The 27766-nt window shown below is 36.0% G+C and overlaps 1 protein-coding gene across 1 annotated transcript in view; it reads right to left on the bottom strand.

The window, feature by feature from the left end:
- Positions 1-4390: 4390 nt before the first annotated feature.
- The window catches only part of tp53i11a (tumor protein p53 inducible protein 11a), a 34438-nt gene continuing 11062 nt past the window's right edge, over positions 4391-27766 (bottom strand). Inside the window, exons 3-8 of the mRNA XM_048184109.1 lie at positions 19804-19972; positions 9142-9200; positions 8896-8944; positions 8473-8563; positions 6834-6935; positions 4391-5666 (exon numbers count right to left, since the gene is read on the bottom strand). Coding sequence (XP_048040066.1) covers positions 5533-5666; positions 6834-6935; positions 8473-8563; positions 8896-8944; positions 9142-9200; positions 19804-19929 — 561 coding nt within the window. The 5' untranslated portion in view covers positions 19930-19972 and the 3' untranslated portion in view covers positions 4391-5532. The remainder of the gene's footprint in view (positions 5667-6833; positions 6936-8472; positions 8564-8895; positions 8945-9141; positions 9201-19803; positions 19973-27766) is intronic.

Here is a 27766-nt window from a genome sequence, read left to right as displayed (position 1 = left end):
GTGAAAGCTGAATTTTTTCTGAATATCATCTGCTGAAATAGGGATCCAATTATGTTGCAGCCTATAAATAACAGCAATGTACATAAGAGAAAAGTGAAAGCACCAACAAGGGGAAGCCCACAGTTATTGAACCAAACTATGAGCCGAACACCTACCTAACAAACCTGCTCTTCACTCAAAGTCATTATAACACTAAATATTGAAGAAAAAGCAGCATTCACTTTGAGGGTTGATTAACTGTTATGAAAATCACCATTGCTTATCAATTTATCATGACCAAGGCTTTGCAGGACTGCACTTCTGTGAGGTCAGTGGACATGTAGCCTAGTGTAACACATGTCCTGTGAATGTTCAGCCTTTTATGTTCAAACCAGAGTTGGATAATGATGGAGAGACAACATTTTGAATGCAACAGGACGTTTCTGAATGGTTAGCTGATGAATTTATGTAGCTGATGTGGAGTTAACTATCGTAAAGTCATTGATTAGCATATTCTGTCATGATAATCTATAAATCGCTCATGTGGGAACAGGGTTTATGTTGTAAGCCTGAAAATTTCCAAAGATATTTTAAGATGAACAAAGACATTTGCTTTGCTGTTTCAACCCCCCTTCTCTTGCAACAAGGACATTTGGAAAGTTCAAAGGTGTTGATAATGATCAAACCTTGTAGGCCAAGATGTGTGTACATCAGGGGTCTACAAATTGTGGGGGAAGTTATAATCTTCTGATTGGTCAGTTTGAATGTCTCACATTTGGGTTTCAATCACAATGCTCTGTCTCTTTTTACTCTCTGCACTTTTATTCTCGACCTCTTTTCTTGGGCCCTCTCTCTCTAACTATCTTTCAGGTAACTTTTTACATACATGCTGGGTACGATTAATGGTATAATTTTATCATCTCATCCAACTATTTTAAGTGTAACCATAACCAGATGTTGTCATTAAACCCTTTATTACAAATGATGTGCTAACTAGTTTTGATTTGGTATTAACTTTGAAGTGCTACCTATTGCAATACAATATCGTCACACTATAGCAACGCTCTCCCACATATTTTGCTATTATAACTGCGCTTATTTCCATCATTGGTATAAGTTGCAGTGGGTGGTAATAGACAAGAAATGTAGTTTTCTACCATCTTGCTGATAACGTTTCTTTAGTCATTCGGCAACCCTACAGCCTGAACCCCTGCAGGTCCACCCTTACAATGTCAATTTTAGGCTTAGTGATGTCAAGCTTGTTGTAGTCCCTTCCAGCCGTTTGTTGTAGTCCTTAAACAGAGAATTCTTTAAAAGAAAATATCTCTTTGCTTTGAACTTTGAGCATCATAACTTTGCAGATGTTATTTATGCTCTAACAGCAACATCACACACTATAAAGTTGAAAAAGTTGGAATCATAATCAACCACCCCTTTAAAACTTTCAAACTGCTTCTGGGCAAAGCTCTCAACACCTTTATGGAAGAGAATCAATGCTCCTGTGGGTAGAAAGCAGACAAGGATTTAAGAATACTTTTTGCATTTGAAAAACTTTACAGATTTATTAATTAAGCACATTCACTGTACAAAAAGTAGATACATAACTTCCAAAGCGTGTATAAGAAACTTAAGCAAAAAGATTCTAAATCTGACATAGTAATCATCCTTGTCCAAAACAAAAACAAAATACAAAAAAAGTTGCACATTTACAGATGTTTAAGAAATGTTACACATTCCTGAATCATTTAAATATTTACAAAAAAGAAAAAAGTGACCTAAAAAATATACTGAGTCTACTGTATAATCATTTACTGTGCTTTGACTTGACAATCAAATCATGGTCCATGATCTTGCTTGTTAACAGAGTATTTCTAAACAGTTCATTAAAAGAGAGATGCACAATATAAATAAACAAATAGCAGTTTCCTACTGCAGTCAATATCGAATTATGAAATGGGATAATCAGACCACCTTAACAGACATCTAAAATACTACCAAACTTGCTATCTCCAAAGCATTTATTTATACAATCCTTAGATTTCCCTTTGGAACAAAGCCATTTGTGTTTAATGGAAGCAGCATCTGAGATCTATGGAAGGGCAACATGACTGTCTACATCTCAAATGACAGTTCAGTGATGGAAGCATACTATTAGGAATGACACCCGCTATATCTGATTATAGAATAATCATTTATATTATTATTAAACAATTAAATTTTGCTGATGTTGGCGCTATGATAAAAGAGCTGCAACAATGTAAATGATGGCTACATTATAGTGACTATAAGAGGTGAATAAAAGTTCAGCATGCTAACATTGTTTTTAAATAAACACTTTATGTGGAAGTTTTTTACTGACATATTTTATGTTTATAAAAGTGCTACATTTTAGAGCTACTGCTGATCTGCATTGTTGACTTCATGCAAGGATGACTAAAGGCATAAAGTATATCTTACTAAATACAGTTCTAAAATGTACTATTGTTGTGCATAATGGTAGTTTTTAAAAGAAGAGTTCACACAAAAAGTAAATTCTCTGAAGTCAATGACAAGACACACAGAAACCATCATATGAATTCAGACATGGAACACAGTGCACAAGTCGTATGGACTATTTTACGGTACTCCTTTTTTGCTCCACAGATGATAGACAATCATACATTTGGGAACAAAATTAAAATTTGGTGTGAACTGTCCCTTTAATACATACAGTTAAATTTGTGAAAGTTAAACCATGATTTAGAACATGAGAAAAAAAACGGACTTGTTCTTTGTAATCTCTTAATCTGTAATAAGAGGAATTGTCCTAAATTAATAAATTACACTACTTACTTTAGTACCTGTTATGTAAATATACAGTAGGTATATGTAAAGCAGAAAAAGGTACAAATTAATTACGTATGTCTTACTTAGCAGGGGTAGAATTTCTTTGTTTGAAGCCACAAATAGGTGGATTTGTCAAAGACAGTAATAAATGTTCAACTACAAAGTTAATAAGGTACTTTCTGAAATATACACTTTAAATACCATTTAATACTACATCCATTATTTTTACCATATCACAAAATGTACCGTTGAGAGTCTTAATTCAAAAGGAATGTATTTGCAAAGTCTTCACTTTGCAATGTTTATCACTTTGGAATTTTAACTTGCAATTCATGTGAATTATGTAGATAAAACAATGAAATAAATTATTTAGAATGTTGGTAACTACATTTAAATGTAACAATTCTAGTTCTTCAACAATACATTCAAATTTTAATATAGGCCTATTTTAATTTTGTATGTATACTATTCTTTGTTTTACCCTTTGTCTTACATCAGGGGTGTCCAATCCTGCTCCTGGAGGGTCACTGTCCTGCAAAGTTTGGCTCCAACCCCAATTAAACACACCTGAACCAAATAGTCAAATTAATTAAATGAAATGAGTTCATTTCACTCAAATAATAATGAATGTTGATTGTACTTAATAGAAAAAAAGTAGTGTGAACTCAAAATTTGATTGTTGAACTTAATATGATTGAGTTGAGTTGCAGCAGATTTCTAATTCCCAGCATGCTTTGCGTCAGACTGTATAAGGAAAATAAATGTTGAAATTAAGTGTTATTTTTGTGTGTTTGCACAAGATTAACATAGGGAAACATAAGTTAGTGTTTAATGTTGTGTTATGTTGGGATTTACAGGTGGTTCTGTTATGTTAGTTTGGTAGAATTACCATTGTGGTGAAGAGTAGAGCCTGTGGTTAGGTTGAGGATGGGCTAGAAAAACTTTTAAAGGGGTAGTTCACCCAAAAATGAAAATTTGATGTTTTCTCCTTACCCCCAGTGCATCCAAGATGTAGGTGACTTTGTTTCTTCAGTAGAACACAAATGATGATTTTTAACTCCAACCACTGCTGTCTGTCAGTCAAATAATGCTAGTGAATGGGAACTTCTACTATAAGAGTAAATAAAACTTGCATAGACAAATCCAAATTAAACCCTGCACTCGTGACGACACATTGATGTCCTAAGACACGAAACGATCGGTTTGTGCGAGAAACCGAACCACGCTCTGACAACGACAGTGATGTCTCGCTCTCATTGAAGTATACGCGCGAGACATCATTGCCATTGTCAGAGCACGATCAGACCTTACTAACCGAGTGCTGAACGCAGTTGGACATAGTGGTGTATTAGAGGTAAAAAATGATATAAATACTGTTCGGTTTCTCGCACAAACCGATCGTTTCGTGTCTTAGGACATCAATGTGTCGTCACGAGCCGCAGTGTTTAATTTGGACTTGTCTATGCAAGTTTTATTTACTCTTATAGTAGAAGTTCCCATTCACTAGCATTATTTGACTGACAGACGGCAACGGTTGGAGTTAAAAATCATCATTTGTGTTCTACTGAAGAAACAAAGTCACCTACATCTTGGATGCGCTGGGGGTAAGCAGATAAACATCAAATTTTCACTTTTGGGTGAACTATCCCTTTAAGACCACATGTACTGTATGTTGTTTGATTATATATATGTATTATATATATTATGATGAGTGGGGCGAGGCTGAGAACTGTGGGAGTGAAGGGATGCCGGTGACATGATTGTTAATGAGAGAATCTTGCTCCGCTTCCACAGCTCTCGGCCCCGTCCCACTTGACACAAAATGTTAAGTTCTACTAACTTAAAAAAAATTGTTTGTTTACTTAAATGTTTTGAGTATTCTGAACTTATTGAGGTTTACAGTGCTCCTGTCATCATTGCTTTGTACCGATGTTAGTTTTTGCTTAGTCTTATGTAACTTTATTACTTTGAGTTTGATAAACTTAAACCATTTGAGGCAATCGGTTTCCTCAAACAATTTAAGTATCTAGATAGTTCTTAAGACTTAGTTAGATTTGTTACCTGAATTGAAACTGAATTGAGTATGATTTACTAATCCAACACTAAAATATAAGTGTATTTAACTTAATGTATATGAGTTTACAGTACTCATACTTATTGGTTTTAATAAGGCAATCAGTTTCCTCAAATGATTTGAGTTATCGTAATTTATCGGGTTTTATAGTGTAAGCATACTAGAAACTTCCAGGCAGGAGTGTTGAGGCAAGCTGGGGCTAAACTCTGCAGGATAGTGGCCCTCCAGGACCGACTTAGAACAGCCCTGTCTTACTTTATTGGCGCTTGTACTGTGGTGTTGTTGTACGCCATTATAAAACTGCATTTTAACATTTGGGAGACAAGATTCCCTGACATGTATAAATGTGCCATAAATCTACCATCCATACAATATATACTCTCAGAAAATCTTTTACAAACAGGTAAGCTGTCCAATAATTAAAGCCACTGTAGTGAATTTAATGTAACAAAAGTCATGATCTGATGCCCTGTGGATCTAATGAGAGTGCCGAGATACTATACATACATAAAACAGAGGTTGATTTTCAGTCAAGTGTAAATTCATTTGGTCCAGGCAGTGGTGCTACTGTATTCAAAGCATTCTCTGGTGCAAAGCCACCCATCTAACACAAGATTGTGTCAGATTGGTGAACACATGGTAGCTGGCCTCCCTCACATCTTTTTCGAGCGCCGACCAAGGTGATGATAGTAACTCAAGGTGATGAAGAGGAAGAAGGCTTCACTAACAAGAAGAACGATTGCACCGTTGCACAGTGTGCCCATCTCCAAGAGGGTGATGGACGTCACTGAAAAAAAAAATGTATATAGAGACTAATGTGCAAAGTCAGACAAAGAAGAAGTCTTATATAGACATTTATCAAAAGACAAAAGGGTGCCATACAGCATAACTTACAGCACTCAATTCATAAACCTATTTAACTCGTAAATATATGTACTGAGACAATGAAACACTGCCCTCTTATGCAAATACATGCTTTAGCATAAACAATGCCTTAAAGTGTAGGATGGAAAGGACTTAATATCAATCAATCAATTAAAAATATGAAACTAAAACTTACTCAAAATCTAAAAAGTACCAGTAGATGAATGTACCATATATGTCACAAACACTGTAATCAGTTCTTTTGTAATTTGGCCTTCTCCAGAATAACTTATTTTCTGGCAACAAACAGAACTGTTAGCTAGTTGTCTACAGTGAAGGCATAAAATTAATGAAAGTCAGACTTAATTACAGCTTCAGGTCAAAAACAAAAAAGAAAAAAGACCCAAAAGCAGACATGACCCATTGGCTTTTATTATGAGACAGTCTTAAATACAATAAGTGTAACCACTCTCCTTAACTTTATATATAGCACAAAGTGAGGAGTTTACTGGGCTGATCTGAAGCCTAAGCTTGGATTGGATATTTAAGAAAGCTGGTTGCCATAAGAGGGCAGTACAGCCTTAAGAACTAAGAGTATTCCAGACCTTCTCTGCTAACCAGGACTCAACAATAACAATGGCCTAATGGTCCAGGGCCAATATAAGAGCGTTTCAGACCAGTTTTATCAGCTTTTGATAGGCGTGGAAGCTTCTAGAGAATGGGTTACAATTATAAACCAATCTGTAATGCTTTGCTCAGCAAGTGTTTATAATTTGTTTCAGCTACATAATTGCTGTATAATTTAATATTATTAATGCTAAAGAATGTCCTTGCTAGTAAATATAATATAAATACAAATAAATAAAGCATAAAATAATAAGTAAATATTAAGAAATTTTCTGTCTGGCACATATAAAAATACATGACATATCAATATACCATATTAAAAACCTTATTGTTGAGCCCTGTTAACCATTCTGAAGTGCCCTAAATCAATTTTCCTCAAGTCTAAATGTCCCTTAATTATGGGCAGAATAAAGATTAAATGTCAGTTTCCATTCTCACGTCCCTTAGCACTGTTTTCTCTCACCTAGAAATTGTACCCCGAAGTAACATGCTTCCGTAAGTAGCGTCCATTGAATGATGACCTTTTCCGCTGTGTACAAGCCATTCCACAGGATTAATGAGATACCTGTTGGGAAGAGGAAACACTCAGAGTCAGTTCTGAGATTATCCTAAGTCAGGTAGAAATAATAACGGGGGCTCATCAATCTCCTCAAAACAGCCAAGCACTTAGGCTCGGAATTAAAAAGCTTGAAATCTGGCCCAAGATCAGAGGACCGATGCTGCCGTGGGTTCTGATTCTGTTCAGGGAAAAGCGCAGAGAGTCCTTCTGATCTCCTCCCACACTGCGGATATGGATAACAAGGAGGGTAGCTGTTTCTTCAATCCTGCCAAGTGCCATCTGCCAGCACTATTTTTCCAGCCTTGGTTGAATAATTCCCACCACTGAACTGGCCATTGATCTGACAGAAGCACACTCACACCTTGCAACGCCACAGGGGTATGAATTGTTTGTGAGCCAAACCAGGTGTCACACTGTATAAAGACCACTGGAGCTCAATGAGAGGTCTAGACTGCAAAATACAGCCCTTTTGAAATTTGCATACTAACATCATGTGTACATACAGCAAAGCCTCCGGGGCTCTGCTGCAGCACTCTACTCCTGAGTATTCGGAGATAGATAACGTATGTAATCACATTAGCATAATATTCTATATCCCCCACTGGTTAGCGCTGGAATCTAAACAAATTGGGGAGGGAAAGCTTGCTGAATTAGAGGTGGTGTTACACTATTATGGAGAAAAGACAAATAGGCTGCTGTTCATAATGAAATAAGGGCATAGGGAGGGAAGGGATTTTATTTCCACAAAACAGTCTCTTTCACACACCCATAAGCCACCCCTGCAATCTTTTATAATACAGGACCTCCTACGGCTGACTGTAAGCTCAAGCACGGGGTGTGCCTGGCATGTGCTGTTGTTGTGAGGTGTCCTGGGACCAGCAGGGGGTCATTACTAGTTCTAGTACAGAAGCACTGCCCAGCACTCTGAAAGCCCTGCCCTATATGTGGCTAAATGGAATTGTAAGGACTCATCCATTTTTAAAACCAAGGCGTAAAATATTCATACCTCTTGAAATCATACACTAATCTGGCAGTGAAAAGCTCATCTAGTCATGAATATTTCCTGTGAGTGGGAGACAGACTTGCACAAATGTGTTTACATTATGCATTTGCTATGCATAAATTGAGAGTGGAAAAGCTTAAGTGTAAAGAAGTGCACAGATACGCTACATGTGGAGAAATGTGCATTTAAATATCCCTTTCCAAGCTGATGGGCATTAACATGGAGGTGGCCCATTTTACAAATTGTCAATCTTTTATTTTCATGATAACCGCAATGCTTTTATAGATGGCATACTTTTTCGGCAAATATTTGTCAAAGTTTTTTTTTTTTGTTTTTTTTTACAATTAATTTCTCCTCATTATTTATAGACTTATTATAGTCAGATATTTACACGTGTGTAATAGCAAAGTTTACTATATGTAAAGGGTGCCTGCACTCTTGTGGCTCTTGTTTAAGCCAGAACAGGCCACTTTTTAGTTGATATCATCCCTTATAGTGTTAAACGTAGCTTTAACCTTATCTCATTAAAGCTGAACATACATAGAAGGGCTCCGCCGTAGAGTCTGATGGAGATCCTGGTGGTGGTGAGCTCAAATATTAACTCGTAGAGCTGGTTGGGGAAAGCCAGGGCCTACAACACAGTAAAGAAGGTCACATAATGTCTGTAATGTTATGGGACCTCTAGGGAGAGGCATTAAAGCTGCAAAAATTTCCTCAAGATGACAGCGAAACAAGAAATGTCAATTATAAACTCAAAAATTAAAAGCATTTCAAAAGTGTAGGGTCGGTACTGACACTTTTGATCAATTTAATGCATCCTTACTAAATAAAAGTATTAATTTCTTAAAAAATATATTTTGTACAGTAGCTAATTACACAAAACACAATGAGCATTACTTCATTTTGGAGCATGAACTCTTAGATGAAGGCCAGAGCACCAGCCATTTTGATGTAACTGCTCACCATTAAGGATGTCGATGTGAACAGCACTGCAGAGATGAGGAGCCAAATCCTGCAGTGAGAGAATGAAAGACATTACACATCAAACCAACTGGCCTCTAATAAGACACAAATGAGCCACCATCAAAACTTTCAAGGACTGGCAAAAAAACAACACTGGAGCAATTAAATTAGTAGGGTGTCTGATGTCACACGTAAAGACAAGCTTGAAGTCTGATGTGAAGAGACTGATCGTGTCTAAAGTCTTACCGGAGACCAGTGGGCTCACGTACAGCAAACTTCATCTCATTACCCAACATCTGACTGATCTGCAAAATGAGAATTGACCAATATTAGCATGTAGCATTTAGTCAGTTTATGACTTATGTCTTTGTATAAATGTACTAATTATAAGACACAATAAGATTTTACAATCTTTAAGCAGAGCAAGGTGGTGTACTAAAATGCAGGCCCCTGGAAGGAAAATGTCAAATGTAGGAAAACAGGCCTGACTCAGAAAGTGGGATTATCAGATTTGCTGATAGCGCAAGCCTGCCAAGACTGAATGGTCCATGCAGAGGGAAGAGGTTTTATTTTGTGAAAATGGAAACTTTTGTGTAGCATCTGGAGGGACTAATAGGAAAGTTTGAGCTTTATTTTGATTTAATAGGTGTATTTTGACAGCAGGCTATGTGGTTTCACAATGATGGCTTTGTGTTCGTAATCCAGGCTGTGGGCCACAGGGGAGCACAGCTCCTTCAGACAGAATCAGACAAATACAGATAAGGATGTGGAAGGTGGTACAATATAATGCTTTGTTTGGGTAGCCTAACGCTCATCATTCTATAAGAGATTTTACAAGAGAATCCTCTGTTTAAAAGCTTTAGAGGAAGCAACTCAAAATTATGCTCAACTAGGCTGCATTTATTTGATAGAAAATAAAGTAAAACGGTACTATTGTGAAATGTTATTACAATTTAAAATAACTGTTTTCTATTTTAATATATTTTAAAATGTAATTTACTCTGTGATGGCAAAGCTGAATTTTCAGCAGCCATTAATCCAGTCTTCAGTGTCACATTATCCCTCAGAAATCATTTTAATATTCTGATTTGGTGCTCAAGAATCATTCTTATTATATTATCAATGCCGAAAGCAGTTGTGCTGCTTAATGTGCTTGTGGAAAAAAATTCAGGATTCTTCAGCATTCAGCATTTGAAATCAAAATCTTTAGTAACATCATAAACTCTTTCAATTTTGATCAATTTAAAGGGTTAGTTCACCCAAAAATGGAATTTCTGTCATTAATTACTCACCCTCATGTCATTCCAAACCTGCAAGACCTTCGTTCATCTTTATCACTGTGGTCACGCTGACTATTTTAACAATGTCTTTACTACTTTTCTGGACCTTGAATATGGTAACTATGTTGCTTTCTAAGGGGGATAAAAAAAAACTCTCGGATTTCATCAAAAATATCTTAATGTGTGTTCCGAAGATGAATAAAGGTCTTATGGGTTTGGAATGACATGAGGGTGAGTACTTAATGACAGAAATTTCATTTTTGGGTGAACTAACCCTTTAATGCATCTTTGCTGAATAAAAGTACTAATTCAATATAAAAAAATAAATAAATCTTTCTGACCCCAACAGTAGTGTACATTTTGTGGGCAAAAGGAAACAGGTGGTTAAGATAAGAAGGGCAACGGACCTGCTGCTAAGCCTCGTCTTAAATAAGTTAACTAGCCAATCCTACTCTGGAAATGCCATCTGGCATATTTACTAACAAACTTGTACTCTTGTCTAGCTTTAGTTCTGTGTATCTGGATAGTTAGCAGCATATGCCAGATGATGAAACCCGAAAGCATACTGAAAAACTTTTTGATAACTATATATAATTGTATATTTAAATTCATGGTTAATATAAATGTTATCAGCAGCAGTGAATGCACTAAAAGGAAATGTTGTCATATCCAGCAATACTGGGTGCAGGCTTAGCAAAGGGTCAAATGTGCAGTAGGAAATTAGTAGGCACATTTTACAGTAGTAATGTCCATTTACCTTTCTTTGAAACATGTAAACAGGCATTTCCCTTACTTTGATGTGCTTATTAAATTAGCACAATAATGTTACCTCGCTCCTTTCCATTTCCATCTCAAAATTATGTACATGGCTTCCAAGCCTAAAAAAATAACACACCCTAATGGCCATTAAACATGCAGGCTCTCTCTTTCTTCTCCCAACCTAAAAGAGAGAGATATATCCATCTTCCTCTCCGCCTAAAAGCCTCAGCAGCATGGGTAATTTAGTGTTGATGAAAACCTGATCTGTTTCTGATGGGAAGCTGAACTCTTGGCAAAAGGTAATTTTTATAGGTGGAAGCAAGAAAGGTGAGCAGGAGATAATTTTTAAAATTGACTACTGTGGCCTGCAGAACATGGTCCTGATCAGTGCAAAATGTGGACTGCATGTAACTGTAATTTCTTTAGTCCTAATGCATGTTTCTTGTTGTGGTAGGCCACTTTAAGGGCAAAAAAAAGGAACATATCTGTGCGCCCTAGAACAGGGGCGTGTGTCACAGCGACTGTTTTAGTCTCTCAGAAGCACATACATAGTAATGGCTTAGAGTAAAACGGATGTCACAGATGAGCCATTTTTGTTTTGTAAAGGTTCCATTCTATAGGTTTCGCTTTTTGTAATATTTAGATCATTTTGCACACATTTTACACACCAGAACATTTACTACAATTCATTCAAATGATATTGCCAAAACTGTATACTAGCCTTTGTGTAGACTTGATGAACAAATGCTGCTGTATTTACCCAGTTAACAGCAGTAGATAGTACGGCAGGTCATCGATTACTCTCAGGAGAAAAGTGCTCGCAGAGATATAGTGTTCAGAAAGCATGTCACACTGAGAAACAAGAGCATGTCATGTCTATTGAGACCACCACTCAATCGACACCTCGCTCTAGTTGTTTCTGGGGGGATTAACACATCTCGACAACTGCTGGGAACAGGGAGTACTCTGTTTTCTCATAAGACCTGTAATGGCAGATGATACAACAGTAGGGGTGTAACGGATCGTATTGATCCAGACCTGGCCACGCGGTTTGGCACGCATGTGACTCATAGATTAATTGCAAAGTTTAGCCATCATAGAGTAAAAGTTTATCATCTGCACATTTTAAGTCTTGCCAATTTAATCATTCAAGAGATTTCAAACCATTCAAGTGTCAGTCTGGTTTTTAGATGAGAAAAAGATTAAATGTAGATTGAATATTCAAACTGTTTATGCATTTTCTACACCTGAACGTAAAAACTAAAAATCAAGCTCTATTCTTGTTTGTTTTTTTTTTGTTTTTTTTTTCATTTTTTTAAAAAGGTACAGTTTTCAAATGTTTCTGCTTTTAATATTACAGTTTTTCACAATTGCTAAGACACATTTCTTGTAACCTTCACCCATTTTCTCACAACATTAAACACAAAGCCAAATCTCCAAACTACATTCACAAAACCACTCTTCTGGCAAAATCAAACAATCGGCTCAAAACCATTTCACCTGTTCTCAAAATCAAACAAAGCTTACACAAATCATACACACAGTCAATATATAAACACTACAGATTATTCATTATCATTAGACACTACAAAAAAAAAAAAAAATGGAGAACACAGCATCCAGAGCATGAGGTTACAGAAAAAAAATGTAGCCTATATTGCATACAGCATATGTAAAAAAAAGTATAGTACTGGTTTAGTAAAGTAAATATATTGTATAATGTATGTATTTTGCAAGTATAGTATTGTATCGAATATTGTATAGTACTGAACGTCTGTATATTCAGCGCTTGCCTACTGTAAAAATATAGTAGCACAAATGCAAAAGCCCAAAAGGTTCAATAAAAAGCATGTTACAGTACACTCAAAAAAGTTGTAAATACAAAATCAAGGTCAATGAGAGATTCATTCAACCTCAGCATCACATCTTTGTGTTGGGTCCAGCCTGAGGACTTTAAAACGTTGCACCCCTTCTACACAGTGTGCTCATCTGACCACAGGAACGCAGCCACTGCTTGTTTGAGTGACAAACTAATGGAGAAATTAAACAGAGTACTTCGAATACACCACGCCCCACATTAAGTTCTATGATAAACAGAAAAATCAATATCATGAGTGTGCAAGTCTTCAAAAAGTAATGGAAGAGCAAAATCATTTTCTACCACAAATGAATGTTTCAAGTTGTTCAGAAAAATATTACACCCAAAAGATCTACTTTGACTGGTGAAACTACTGATTTATTAATATAGAATCTCTTGAAAGCTAATGTGGAGCTGGATTCATGCATACATCTCCAGCCATTATGGTGCTAGCTGAGCCATCTCTGTTGAAACAGAGGGTGATGTGTGACTGCCCCTTAATGGATGTTCTCTTTGATCTTTCTCTGTGACCCTACCCAAGGTTTGATGCACATTGCAGGGGCGGAAAGGGCAGCTGTGTCTGAGTGCTGCCCATGTTTCATGTGGACTACCTCAAAGCCCCATGAGTTTTAATAGTGCTGAGCGTGAGATAGGCAGTCGTGCCAAAAAGCTCTCATTGTGGGTTATTCATGGTAGGGATGTACAAGACTAGTCGACTAATCGATTAAACAATACTGCTGCAGCTAGTCGACTTGGAAACACAAGTCATTTACCTTTTCTTTTTTCCACATTTAATGTTTTGCTTTATATTTTTACAAAGGCTACGTTTAAATTACCATCATGTTAATACTACATTTTAAAATTAATATATTATTTTAAATAGTGTATTTCTAGAGCAGAAAAAAATAATTTCATGCATTGGTTTTCCCAGTGGCGCTCAAAGCAGGTTCAGAGAAATATCCACTTACAAGATAAACAAGGTGAGGGAGTATTTTGGTAAACTCCAAATTGCAGTTTCAGTGCAGCTTCAAAGGGCTCTAAACAATCCCAGCCCAGGAATAAGGGACTTATTTAACGAAACGATCTGTCATTTTCTAAAAAAATAAAAATGGATGTACTTTTTAACCACAAACGCTCATCTTGCACTAGCTCTGCGTAATCGCGCTGGAAAGGTCATGCGTGATGTAGGCGGAAGTACCGCGGTAGGCTGAAAAATTTTATGTCATTTTCTCCTCTAATTTCAAAAATCGTCCGACATCGTTGTTTTACCTTTTATTGTAAAGGGTGTTTGTCTTAGTCTTTGCATGTTCGCTTTTTAAACATTGGGTCGCTACTTCCATAAACATAAACATCTTGGATGACATGAGGGTGAGTTAATTATCAGGACATTTTAATTCTTAAGTGAACTAATCCTTTAAGTTTGCTTATAGGCTTGTTATACTACCAGTTATGAGGGACAATAGAGAATTAAACTTTATATTGGATTAAAGGAGAAACATTACAAATGAAACTTAATTGACACTTGAACAGTTGCAACATGCTAACAAAGAGAATATATTTAAAGTTGACTAGTTGGTTGCAAAATTTCAGTTTAAATGTTAATAAAATTTGTTGTGGCGCACATCCTTAATTCACAGTGGTGCAACATGACCCAGTGCGGGCCACTCAGGTATATTAACGGCCGCTAGGGGTGTGACGAGATCTCGTGTCACGAGATCTCGCGAGACTAAATTGTGACGAGATTTCTCGTCGAGGCGAAAAGTAGTCTCGTGATGTTGCCATGACAGAGTGTTAGGATGATTAGGAAAGAATATGCCACCGCTACGTTTACATTAATTCTCCACTGTTGTTTTGCTTTGTATTTAAATAAAAAACATTTAATTCAGTTGGATAACGGTCGCCGCCGTTCCATATTTACAGAGTTACGCGCGATCGTGAAAGTGAGAGTAAACGCGAGCACGCATTCGTGCTTTCGATACCCCACATTTTGAAAGCGGCTCCCTGATGAATGCAAATATCTCTCAATATGAAAGCTATCTTAGGCTGGGCTGTGTAGTTGTAACCATCTCTTAGCTCTGAAAAATTTGGTCTTACTTGCCCTTTGAATATTGAGAGAGTGCGATTATGGTTGCACTTGTAAAGTGTTACCATAAAAATGAATAGTAACAGTTTTCTCTTAATCTTATTAAGCACAAACAGTAAGGTTTCATTTGTTAACATTAGTTAATGCACTGTGAACTATCATGAACTAACAATGCATGACTATTTTTATTAACTAACATAAACAAAGATTAATAAATACTGTAGCACATATATTGCTCATTGTTAGTTGATGTTTGCTAATTAATGTTAATAAATGAGACCTTATTGTAAAGTGTTACCATTTTTATTTATACTGTTTTTATTTCTATGATCAGTTTGTGGAAAGGAGTTCAGTTAGGAGGTCAAAAGTTCTAGAAGCTCATAAATCACGTAGGCAGTAAGGCCTAAAGAGACTGAAATCATACAGAAGAGAAGTCAGTCAGTTGAGTTAGTGGCAAAACCTTTTACAGTACTTGAGTATTGTTGTCTTTTACTGCATATGATAATTCATACTCAGAAAGTAGAACTGAAATGACATTCATTACAAGATGATTAGTTAAAATATTTCAAATACACCTGCATAATATTTCATGTATTTCGCCATTGAGGATTTCTTAAAAATAGTGTGTAAAAATATTGTCTCGTCTCGTGAACTCAATCTCGAGTCTCGTCTCGTCTCGTCTCGTTAGATACCCGTCTCGTCACACCCCTAACGGCCGCCCAATTACATTTGGTGGCACATTTTTGCTTTTATTGCTATTATTTTCTTATACTTTTTTATCCGCCTGAGATAATGAAACCATCCGCGTTCGATTTAGAAGCCGTTCACATGTCGTGTCTAAAAACGTGTGGAAAAAGCCAGCCACGCCACTCTCTCCTCTTTTCAAAAACGCTTGTTGCTGAACAATCATGAGCCGCATTCTCCATGAAGACGAATACGTTTCAGCAAAGGATAAATGGATTTCCAGACCTTGCATTAGCTCTAATGCTAGATTATCCTACTACTTATGGAGATGATAAATAAAAAACCCGCCCTGTACAGGTATGATCAGCTGTTCGTCCGCCTTGGCAGAGCTTTCGATCTCGATTTAAGCACATTCGTCCCGCGTCTACATTTAAAATAAGACGCAAAAGACGCAACATGTGAACGGCCCCTAACTATTGGAAAGTCTCCCTTCTCTCTACACGTTTTATACCTGCTTGTTTATTGTGTGCGAGAACTCTGTTTACTCCCACTGACAATTCCACATGTGAGGCAAAGACCATCAGAGACGCGGTGGATATTTCACAGACAAAGACCTGGTACACGCGTGCATTTATAAGAGCAGTTGGCCACACCCAGAAAAATTAATGGGTCCTCTGCTGGATGTATATGGTAATTACACTAAAAATGTATTTCCTACAGATTTCTCTATCCAGCAGATGACAGAATTCTGCCTCTAAAACCTAGATCAATATCCAGAAACAACTCCTATTTAATATTGATCTTCATTATCATCATCAACTTTTTTTTTCATAAAAATGTATTATTTCATATGCATACAAATGTTGTAGTTGAGGAATTTTGCGGTAAATGGATAAAAAAGTAGCCTACTTCATATCCCCCCAAAACACAGCATAATCTGTATCAAAATGAATTTCAATAAATATATATATATATATATATTTTTTTTTTTTAAAGACACACATTATTTGTTGTTTGTCACATGTAGTAGATAATTTTTGTACCATAGGATTTTCCACCTGGCTACCACCGCAAGTATATTTCAAACCTGTGGGAAGCACTGTGACTGCACATTCAGGATGAGTGTGTGGGGCCAATTAGTGTCCTAGAGCCGAGCTGGCGTTTCACACTGTGCCACAACTCATCTAGTCAGCCACCTCTCTCATAGCAGGTGTGTTCCTAATGCACAATGAATTTGTAGTTTGTGTGTGATGTATTCCTACCTCCCATAAAGCAAGAGAGCTCTGTATGCAATATATTCTATTATTTATGTATTCCTTTCAACAGAAATATATGAATGATAAACAGCAGTTTCTCTATTCGATCAGAAAAAACATACAGTCAGTTAGAATCCAACCATGCATCCATTTTACTTAATAGAATATTATATTAATTATTAATATTATTATTAATAATAACACAATATATTATTATTATTATTAAATGAATAAATCAATCAATAAATTAAATACTTTTGATTGTGGTTGCTGTTGAATGAAGGAATATATGAATAAGTTATATATACAGTCAAACCAAAATTTATTCTGACACATTTCATTCATTAACACAGTTTATTCACTATAGTTTAAAAAATGTAATAAATATGACAAGGTCTCAGAGTTAAACTGTGTCAGAAAAAATTAATCTTAATTATGTCAGATAACTTAAAGGTCCCGTTTTTCGTGTTTTTTTGAAGCTTTGATTGTGTTTATAGTGTGCAATATAACATGTGTTCATGTTTCGCGTGTAAAAAAACACAGTATTTTTCACATAATTTACTTATCTGTATACCGCTGTTTCCACTGTCATAAAAACGGGCTGATGACTTCCTTGTTCTATGAAGTCCCTCCTTCAGAAATACGTAACGAGTTCTGATTGTGCCAGCGGTTCCTGTGTTGTGATTCGACAGCTCTGAGCGCACAGGAAAAGTCACACCTCTTACCATAACGTGGAGATGCACGCGCTCAGTGTCATTGTAAACATTGTAAAAGCGGGATGAAAATAACAGCGTTTCGACGACATGGCGACAAACACACTCTACAAACGCAACTCTTGTGTATTCCTGTGGGCGGAGGTTAGTCAAAAAACTGTTTTAGTGACGTCATTAAAGAAGGAAGTAGAGGGATGTAGTCCAAACTGGCCGTTAGATGTAGGCGACTTCTGTTAAATAAAATATCTCGCTTGGCATTGAACTTTGAGCTTTAAAATTTTACAGATTTTATTTATACTCTAACAACAACATTACACACTAACTAAAGTTTAAAACATGGGATCACGAAGAACGGGACCTTTAAGCCAAACATGGTCAGGTCAAAGTGTCTGAATAATTTTTGGTTCCAAATTTTCATAAATTTTACTGGTAGTCCACTGTATGAATAATTTTTGGGTATAATATGTCACAGTTTACTTTATTAGTTCCTCACTTACATAAATGAACTATAGTGTCCTGCACCCACTAGTAAAAATATATCAAAAATGTCTGAATAATGTTTGGTTTGACTGTATGTGTATATATATATATATATATATATATATATATATATATATATATATATATATATATATATATATATATATATATATATACACACACACACACTTCACATAGCACTAATAATTTGAAAACCCCTAAAAGGCATATGACAAAAAAAATCAGGAAAACACTGCCTGGAGAAAAAAAAATAGAATTACAGTTTTTTTCAATTGCTAACATACTTGTCCATTCTTTAGTCACATTTTCAAAACTCTAAACACATTTAGCAGAACATCCGTCTGTTGTGGCCATACCATTAACACAATTCATGTCGTTTTCACACAAAATGCAATCAATTAACACATTTCTTAAATGCTTAAATTTTCTTTTCATATAAGCTTACCTCATACCAAAATCATGGATCTTTCTCATCTTATTTGCAAATGCTTAAACACAGCAAGTCAGAAATGAAGACCCAATGTTCCAATCTTTAAATATAGGATAAAACCTCTAATTCTGCAACAACAGCAGCTCAAAAGTATTGAAAAAAATATATAAAGCAAATACTGAAACAACTGATAAGCATTTTTAATTAGCAGATCACTGAAATACTGAGAAAAAGCAAATTCCAATCTCAGTTGGAGGCATAGTCAGGGGTTGAACTTCTTTCCATTACATGTAAAATAGGACTCTTTGAAACGGATTTGTTCAGTGTGGATGAAGAACAACACAGAGGAGCAGAGAGAAAATAATATCTGGGTATGGGAGAAGAATAGATGAAGGAGGAAAGGAGAAGTTGGATCAGGACAAGGGAGAAGAAGAGGTATGGGAGAGGAGGAAGAATGCTGGACTGAGCATCTCTGTTTTTTTCACTTACACGTGGAACCTATGAAAGCTTATTTCTGCCATGAATAGAAAATAAAAAAGGTAATTATGTCTTTTTATCTCACAATTCTGACTTTTTAAACTCAATTCCTATAGTTTACATATCATAATTCGGAGGGGAAAAAGTCAGAATTGTGAGATGTATATTCACAATTGCAAAATAAAAAAAAAATTTAAAAAAAAAATTGAATTGTGAGATAAAAAGTAGCTGCCCTGAGCAATTCTGTTACTTTCTTCTTCTTCTCTTTTTCTACTGCACATTCTATAAAATAATGACTCACTTCTGTTTCCAAGAATGCACACATTCATCACTCAACCAAAAATACAGAATGGCTTACATGCATTATACTATTACTGTAGTAAAAGGAAACTGAATTATAAAAACAATGGATTTCATATTTTCTCCAGTTAGAACTGAAACATGACAAGTAATGCATTTTTCATAATGCCATCAACTGTTAGCATAGTCATTGCGCTTTGACTATATGTTCATGTTGAATAGAAAACTAGTGCTATGTTTTGACATAACGACTCAATTTTGAATCAGGTTTGCTGTGTTTTGATAGAGTTAGTATATGTTGAAAAAGGTTTTTAGCGTTTTGAAATGTGGAGTTTGTGTTTATATAACAAAATATGGTTTTGGGCAGAAAATTAACTATTTGGCTAACTGTGTGATGTTTTGAGAAACATCACACAGAACTTATTTATGAGTTTAGAAAAAGTACTTTAAGTATTGCTAAACGCTTGTTAGCAATTGAAAAAAACTGTAAAAAGAAGCTTTCTTACATGAATAGCCGGTATTGAGGTCAATTATGAAAACGACTGATGCAGACAGGTGGGACTTTACCTTTGACCTGTGCACTTCTCCGTCATCATCCTCCCCGCCGACACCCAGAACCTTACGGGACTTGAGGCGACTCACAAGATCAGTCTGACTGTGCTTCTTCATAAGAGGTGGCGGTGTGGAGGCCATGGCAGCAGAGGAAAGCAGGCACTTGATTGAGCTGGCAGAAGGACTGAAGAAAAGATAAAACATCAGCAGGAGCACTTTGTCAGAACGGTTTGTGACTAGCATTCCAGTTATGGGCAGAAAAAAAAATGATCACAACCAGTAATATGCAGGGTTTGTGAAATTTAACAACAGCATGTCATTCTGTTTCACATCTGTGACTACAAGCTATCAGTAAGACTAAACGAAACAAGACAGCAGTAGGAAAATATATAAACATTGCAATGTGTGACCTGAAACGAGTCTACATCCTCCCACACAGCTGCACACACAAAACATTCAGAGGAAACTGTGTTAGCTGAATAGGGATATACTTAAAACATTTTTAAAGACTGTAAAGAAAGCAACATCAAGGTTATAACCACATTGAATGTATGTATGCGTGTAGAACTCAACAGAATTCCCTTCCGATGCCCTTCATTCACAAAATTCTACATATTCCTTGTCTCTTGAATTTTTTGTTCTATACACTATCATTCAAAAGTTTGGGGTTGGTAAGAGCTTGTTTTTGGTTTAAAAATGTTTTTGAAATATTTTTCCTATGCTTACTAAGCCTACATCAGTTTGATCAAAAATACACTAAAACTGCAACATTGTGAAATATTATTATGTTATAATTATTATCTGTTTTAATATGTTTAAAAACAATTTATTCCAGTGATGGCAAAGATGAGTTTTCAGCATCATTACTCCGGTCATCAGTGTCCTTCAGAAATCATTCTGATATGCTGATTTAGTGATCAAGAAACATTTATTATATTATCAATGTTGAATATTTTTATGAAAACTGCAATACATTTTTGGGATTCTTCGATGAGTGGAAAGTTCAAAAGAGCAGCATTTATTTGAAATAGAAAAAATGTCTTTAATGTGGCAATTTAATGTTGCCTTAATAAATCAACCCCATTTAACACATAATTTTATCACATAAAAAATTAAATATTCAAACAACAGCCATAAATATAGGGTAATTTTTAGAAGCAAACACTAAAGAATGCAGCGATGACCTTGTGACATGACAGCATAAATGTTTACTGTCAATGAGCTTTGAACAGCTTTAAGGAATACAGTTTTTAGGTGGGAAAAACAACACCTAATATGTGTCATAAGTAATAGGAAATGTTATTATGTATATTTTATTATCCTTCTGTGTGGATAATTTAGACTTGAAATGACCTGACATGCCTCAGGGCATGGAATACTCTTTCAAAGAGGTTCAAAGACAGAAGGGAACAGGTCATGTTTCTCTGATATCTTGTGCAGACTGCTTATTGAACAACCCAAAGCCTGTCTAATCTAATTGATTAGCTTGGTGTTAATGAATAGTGCTTGATTCATGACAGCAGCTGCCTCATGTTGATCCTAGGTCTTCAGCCCTCGATCTAATGAGGACAGAAAGCACAAACTAAAGCTGCTCAACTTATTGTGAGACACTAGATGCTGCTTACTGCTAAAAGATTAACTGATGTTGCCGAAGGAGAGCAGCCCCAAAGAGTCTGCAGGGTTTGAACTGATGTTCTATTCCATTACTCGACTCATTCCCATTAGACAACTGAGTAAGGCAGCTAATAAAAAAGAGAGAGAAAAACCGCAGGCACTTGCCAAAATGGACAAATTTACTTTATTGAGGCATTTAACCAACAGCTGCCAGTACTAAATAGATTTTTTTTTTAAATACAAAAAAGCTAAATGCTGAAATCTAAAGTGTGTATTAATGCTTTTTAAATGCTATTAACAAAGTCTCTCAAGAGATATAAAACCCTTAAAATACACTGACATCATGAAAGTTAAACAGGCATTTGGCTTTAACTCTATGAGAACATTTATACATTCACTCGCATAACTGGTTCTAACTACATATTAAACAAAAGTACTATATTTGGTGGCATATTTGAATGTTTTGAAATAAACTTATTAAAAGCTCAATATGTAAGATTTTTGGATTAAAATATCCAAAAAACACTACAACAGTGTTATATATTGTGTTACCTGGTGTACTTACATTATCCCAAATGTTTCCAAGAATGTTTAAATCCAGAGAAATAAGCAATTTTAACCAGGACACGGATCATGTCTGCGTTATCCTCCATTTCTGGTTTTATTTTGTAGAATCAATGAAAACACCAAGGACGCTTTAATATATTATGTGTTTTATTAGACAGGTGAGAAACTGTTTGGATACATTTAACAGAAAACTAATCATTGTTATAAAGCTCAACACAGCAAGTCTTATTGTTTAAATCTCTCATCTTTTTTTTTTTTTTACCATGACTAATATTGATCTAGCTTACTGCAGTGAGCAGCAAGTGTCTCATAGTATCCGCCGAACAAACGCACAGAGTAGCATTATAACAACTTTCAACACACTCAAATGTAATTATCATATTAAATATAATATGATAAAACAGAGCTGCGTTACCCCACATACACATTACCAGAGAAGCAGAAGTGGTCGTCTGTGGCATAATAAAAGCTCCACTGCTATCGAGCCGTGTCATGTGTCGCGCTTGTCTCTCACTAGCAATCGCTTCAGCTGCCTCGTTCCACTCCAATGGTTTTCAGCCACACCCTGCTTCATACTACAGTAATGATAATACATCTTTAATACATTAGCTTATCCATGAATATGATTTTTGCCCAAGTCCCGTCGGATTCTATTCATCTGGCTGTAGACGTGAAGACAACACCTCCCACGATTCCACGAAATCAAGGCGTCATCAAGCTACGCCTTTGTTTTGAATAAGCGACCTCTAGAGGTGAAAACTACATAGTGTGCCTTTAAATGGCTCTAGTAAATGTCTGTAATAGTCTTTCACATAGAATTACAACTCTGCAATGTTCCAGGACAGTATGCTAATACTAAACAATAGAACATAGTGACAAAAAGTCATCAAGCACACTGAAATATCAAATCATGTTCAGTAAGATACACATAAATGCAAACATGTTAAAGTCCCTGTAAAGTCAATTCTGAGAATTGTTTCTAAACACATTATAAATGTTACAAATATATTGCTGAAACACATTACAAAGACTGAATTGTGTAGTGTTGAATTGTTAAATTAGAGCGTTAAACAGTTTTTCACCAATTCTCTGTTCAGAATTTTTTGGGCGGAGCTAAAACGGGGGTTCAATGACGCACTGGAGCCCCCGAGCATGGCCCCGCCCCTAACGCTACAGCGGCTCACTCGCTCAATCCAGAGTGTCATTACCATTAGTTATACACAGCCCTTTGCACATTTAGCTAGCAATGCCTTCGTCACGCAAATGCATATTACATGGTTGTTATCAGGGCTTGACATTAACACCCGCCAACCCGCCAAATGCGGGTAGATTTCAGCTGTGGCGGGTAAGACAGCCACTCCCACTAGCCACTTTGGCGGGTTGAATATAATTTCAGCCTACAGCCAAATGAAAAGTAGCCAAGCTCGTCGTATCACAAAATTACAATTCAGTCACAATTCTTCATCGAATAACTTGCGGTTAGTGAAGGTGGGATAGGCGGAATCGTGCTGAATGACACAACAGAAGCGCTCGCATGCGCGCTCTCTCTGTCGCGCTCGATTCAGTTCTCCTTGCGCCTGAATACACGCACACACAGATGTCAAAATGCATTGTGTGGAGTATCTCGCGTGAATACAGTCGGCTATGGCTTACGGCTAAGTGGACGTAAACAGGTGGGTAAAAACTGGATCAGTGTGTCAGTATATGACTTCCGTGCATTCAGCAGCCCCCAAATAAATACCTGTCTGTCATTAATGTTAATCAAACATCAAAAAATGTTAAATACATGTATGCTAAATAAACATATGTATCTGAAAAAAAATATATATATTTTTAAATTACTATTTGTAATTTGCTTCTTTGTTCTTTTTATATAGCCTAACAAAAATAACTATACCTGATATATACAATGTATAGTCTTGATTTGGGTGGTCAATCTGCATTTGTAAGTTTGAAAGGGTTTTAAATCTTGTAAATCAAGTAAAATGACTCAAAATCAAGTAATTTAAGCATGCCAGAGTCAACTTTAATCATATAAAATGTAATTTCCCAACAGCAAAATTGTGGCCAGTGAAAATGCTGAGTGGCTAGTAACTTTGGAAAACCACTAGCCACATTGGCTGGTGAGCAAAAAAGTTAATGTCAAGCCCTGGTTATTATAATATACAATACAGCTTGGTCTCCTTATTTAAATTTCCAAAAACAATAATATGAAAAAGGGGTGGATTAATTTGCCTCTAAAGTTATCGCTCTACACCATATAGTTTTACAAACTTTCATCAGACAGCTGGGATTCACTGATAATCTGCTGTTTTTGGTGAATGGGGCTGAACAGACTATCTCCCACCTCGGCCTTCATCATCCCATCCCACAGACAACCGATGAAACGGGGCTGGACAGAGTCTCTCCCGTCCCGGCCTTCATCCTCCCGTCTCGCGGCGCCATCATTTGTCGACTCGACAACAGTCGGCAGTATGTGCCCAACAATGAGTGTAAGTTGCCGTGTGTGCTTATGTTATAATTATTAGGTAATCCACAGTAACTCTACTAAAATTTGTAACCCTCTAACGTGATTCTTTTTATATGCATCAGTATTTGACACATTAGACAAATCAGTTGAGACGGCAGCTCTCGTGAGTGGGTGTGGTTTCAGCGCCGACATCCGACACGCCCCCAGCGTTGCTCATTTTTTCGAGATTTTGATGACTTATTTCATTTACTTACTGATTTTTTTAATTATTCAAATTTGGCTGGGTGGTTAATAACACATTTTTCTGCGGTGTGACAAACTCAGAACACATACTTTAAAATGACTTTACAGGGACTTTAATTATTCATGCCCCAGTGCATGCTGGAAAGAATACAGATGTTACTGAATAACAAGTATTTTTCAGAGTAGGCCTATATCATAATAGTAAAGCTGCATTATGATGCGATAATAAACCCAAAAACAATAATCATGTAAATATTTCTTCTAAAAATATTTTTTAAAATGCAGAAATCAATCCACAAATTACTACTGTCACAAATTAACACTGCTAGACACTATGCAGATTAATAATATCTGTTTCTCTAACTGTCATCATGCATCATCATTACACACATAATGATGACAATGAGCGATAAAAAAAATATTTATTTGATATTTTCATCCTTTCTATCAGTACCCTGTACTGAATCAGTATAGCCAACATTACAGTCCCACCTGCACAAGAAAACCAGAAATTACACCTAAATTTCACCACCTGCTTATTTCACAGCAGTTATTATTTTGACATTTGGACACTTCAGCCTGAGAACCATAAACAGAGAAACTCAAAAACCCTCCAGGCTATACAACACAGCACTACTATAAATGCAGAACGTAAACTGTCTGCTCCATCCAGTTTTATTCACAATCTGCCATCCATGACAGCTCATCCAATTGTTCTTCAATCTCATATCATTATCTTCACAGCAAACATTAAGTTGCTTCAGTTGCCTAGTAACACAAATGGTACGAACTTTGGGCCATTCATATGATCATAAATATATTCAGGGATCATTCCTCTCTAATCATTAATCAGCTATTTGAGGTTGGCTGTTATTAATGATGTGCCCTCTATTCAAATGTTGAGCATCTCATTTCCTCTGTCATTGTCTTTACGTTCAAAGAGGGTTTTATGAAGCGCACTGAGGGCAAACATTTTAATTCTCCATTAGCCGTGCGTTTACAAAGTGTTGCTTAATCACGGCAACACATTTGCCAGCACGTTTAAACTGTTTAAACTGGAAAAAAGCACTACGATCTTACTTCAATCAGACTGCGAATTTGTCAATTTAGTTTGAAAGATGATATGTATTTTGACTTGTTCACTTTTACAATATGGCCCCACAAATCATTTGGGAAAGGAGATGGATTTGTAAGATAATTGCATAACAGATCTGAATGAGGGAGCAATAAACACTAAAATGTACCCACAACAAACTTAATTATCTATCTTGCTGACAGCACCAGAATAACAGAAATGATGATGAATCAGCCTGAAGGATGAAGCTTACTGACCTGGTAATTTGGTGCAAAAACAACAAACAACCTCTCCCTAAAAATGAGGGTGAAGATCTTTAAATTTCTCACATTAATTGAAAACAAAAGTCTCACAGCAAAACCACAGCAAGCACAACCACAAAGTACATTTCCCATGCATTTTCTCAACATTTTAAATAAAACCATGCACTTTCGTTCAAAAATTTGGAATTTGTTTTGTTTGTACAGAAGTGACAGTAAAAGACATTTATAATGTTACAAAAGGTTTATATTGTAAATAAATGCTAATAATGCTACAAAAAAAAAAAAAAAACAGTTTTACTGATTTCAGCTTTGATAATAAGAAATGTTTCTTGAGCACCAAATCAGCCTATCAGAATGATTTCTGAAGGATCATGTGACAATGAAGACTGGAGTAATGATGCTGAAAATTCATCTTTGCCATAATTTTTTTAAATAATACATTATAATAGTAAACGGTTATTATAAATAATATTGTAAATTATTATACAATATTTCTGTTCAATGTGCATTGAATTGTTTGCACACTTTGTGTGTTTTGAAGCAGCAGAATTCTTCTAAAAATAGATGAATTAATCATCAATTTTTGGCTTTAATATATTGAATGTAACTTCCTTAGTGAAACCATAAAAAAAAGTGTATATTAAACATACATTATATACACTTTTTTATGGTTTCACTAAGGAAGTTACATTCACACACATTAATTTCTACAGAGCTGGCAGAGACGTTTACCTCATTGTTATAGCGATGGTTCATGATCAAGTCTGATGATGTCATATGGAAAAATCATATCAGACTGTTCAAACATTTCATGATCCGATAAACTGCATCGAACATTCTGTGCAAAACATAAATAAATAGCAACCCGTATATAAGCAATAAGGTACGAGGGGCTGTGCTGTAACGTGAATAAGTCACAGCTGAAGGTCGTTGTTAGGCATGACGTGAAGCAGAGTGCCTGCAACACCTTCAGCCGGGTCTTATTTACGATACAGCACTAGCCTCGAGTACCTTATTGCTTTTATAAAACGGTTACCACACAGTACAAATATATTAAAGCCAAAAAATATGTATCAATGCAACTTTCATGAAGTAAAATCACTAAAAGCCTTCCACCAGAAAAATAGTCCCTGACCGCAAACAGCAACAGAAGTTACATTATTACGCCATTAGATGGCGGCAAAGACTATCTTTATGAGTGTGTCAGTCAGTAGCGAAGATTTTTATATTGAAAAGACTGAATTGTTGTGAATACGGAACAAGACGCAAGTGACAAATGCTTTGACTAGCGCTGTCAGTCACTGGAAAACCCCTTAACTGTTAAAAGGACAAGATAATACATCGGACATTTAAATATATTTTATTATTATGAACATAGGACTGACCTGAAAGAAAATGTTAAATCTGAATGTAGGTAGTAAACTTGATCTCTTTCTCACAATACTCTTCTACATAATACAGTAAGATTCAATGAACAATATCAATTGAGAACATACAGTTTACATTGCTAAGAGTGGTTGCTAAGGGTGTTGTGAAGTGATAAAAATGAATAAAGCACAGCTACTGACCAATCAGAATCAAGGACAGGAACTAATTGTTTTATAAAATTGCATTGATCCCACAAGTTGGAAGTTTTGTGTTTGGCAGATATTTGTGCAACAGTGTGAACACTGCAGGAAATTTATCAGACAAAATGCTGCATGACTGAATAACCATCCATCTCAGCCCTCATCCTCCACTTCCCCC

Source organism: Megalobrama amblycephala, linkage group LG3, assembly GCF_018812025.1.
Source record: "Megalobrama amblycephala isolate DHTTF-2021 linkage group LG3, ASM1881202v1, whole genome shotgun sequence".
Taxonomy (NCBI): domain Eukaryota; kingdom Metazoa; phylum Chordata; class Actinopteri; order Cypriniformes; family Xenocyprididae; genus Megalobrama; species Megalobrama amblycephala.
Note: the sequence above shows the minus strand (reverse complement) of the source record. Positions and strands in the feature narration are given on the sequence as shown.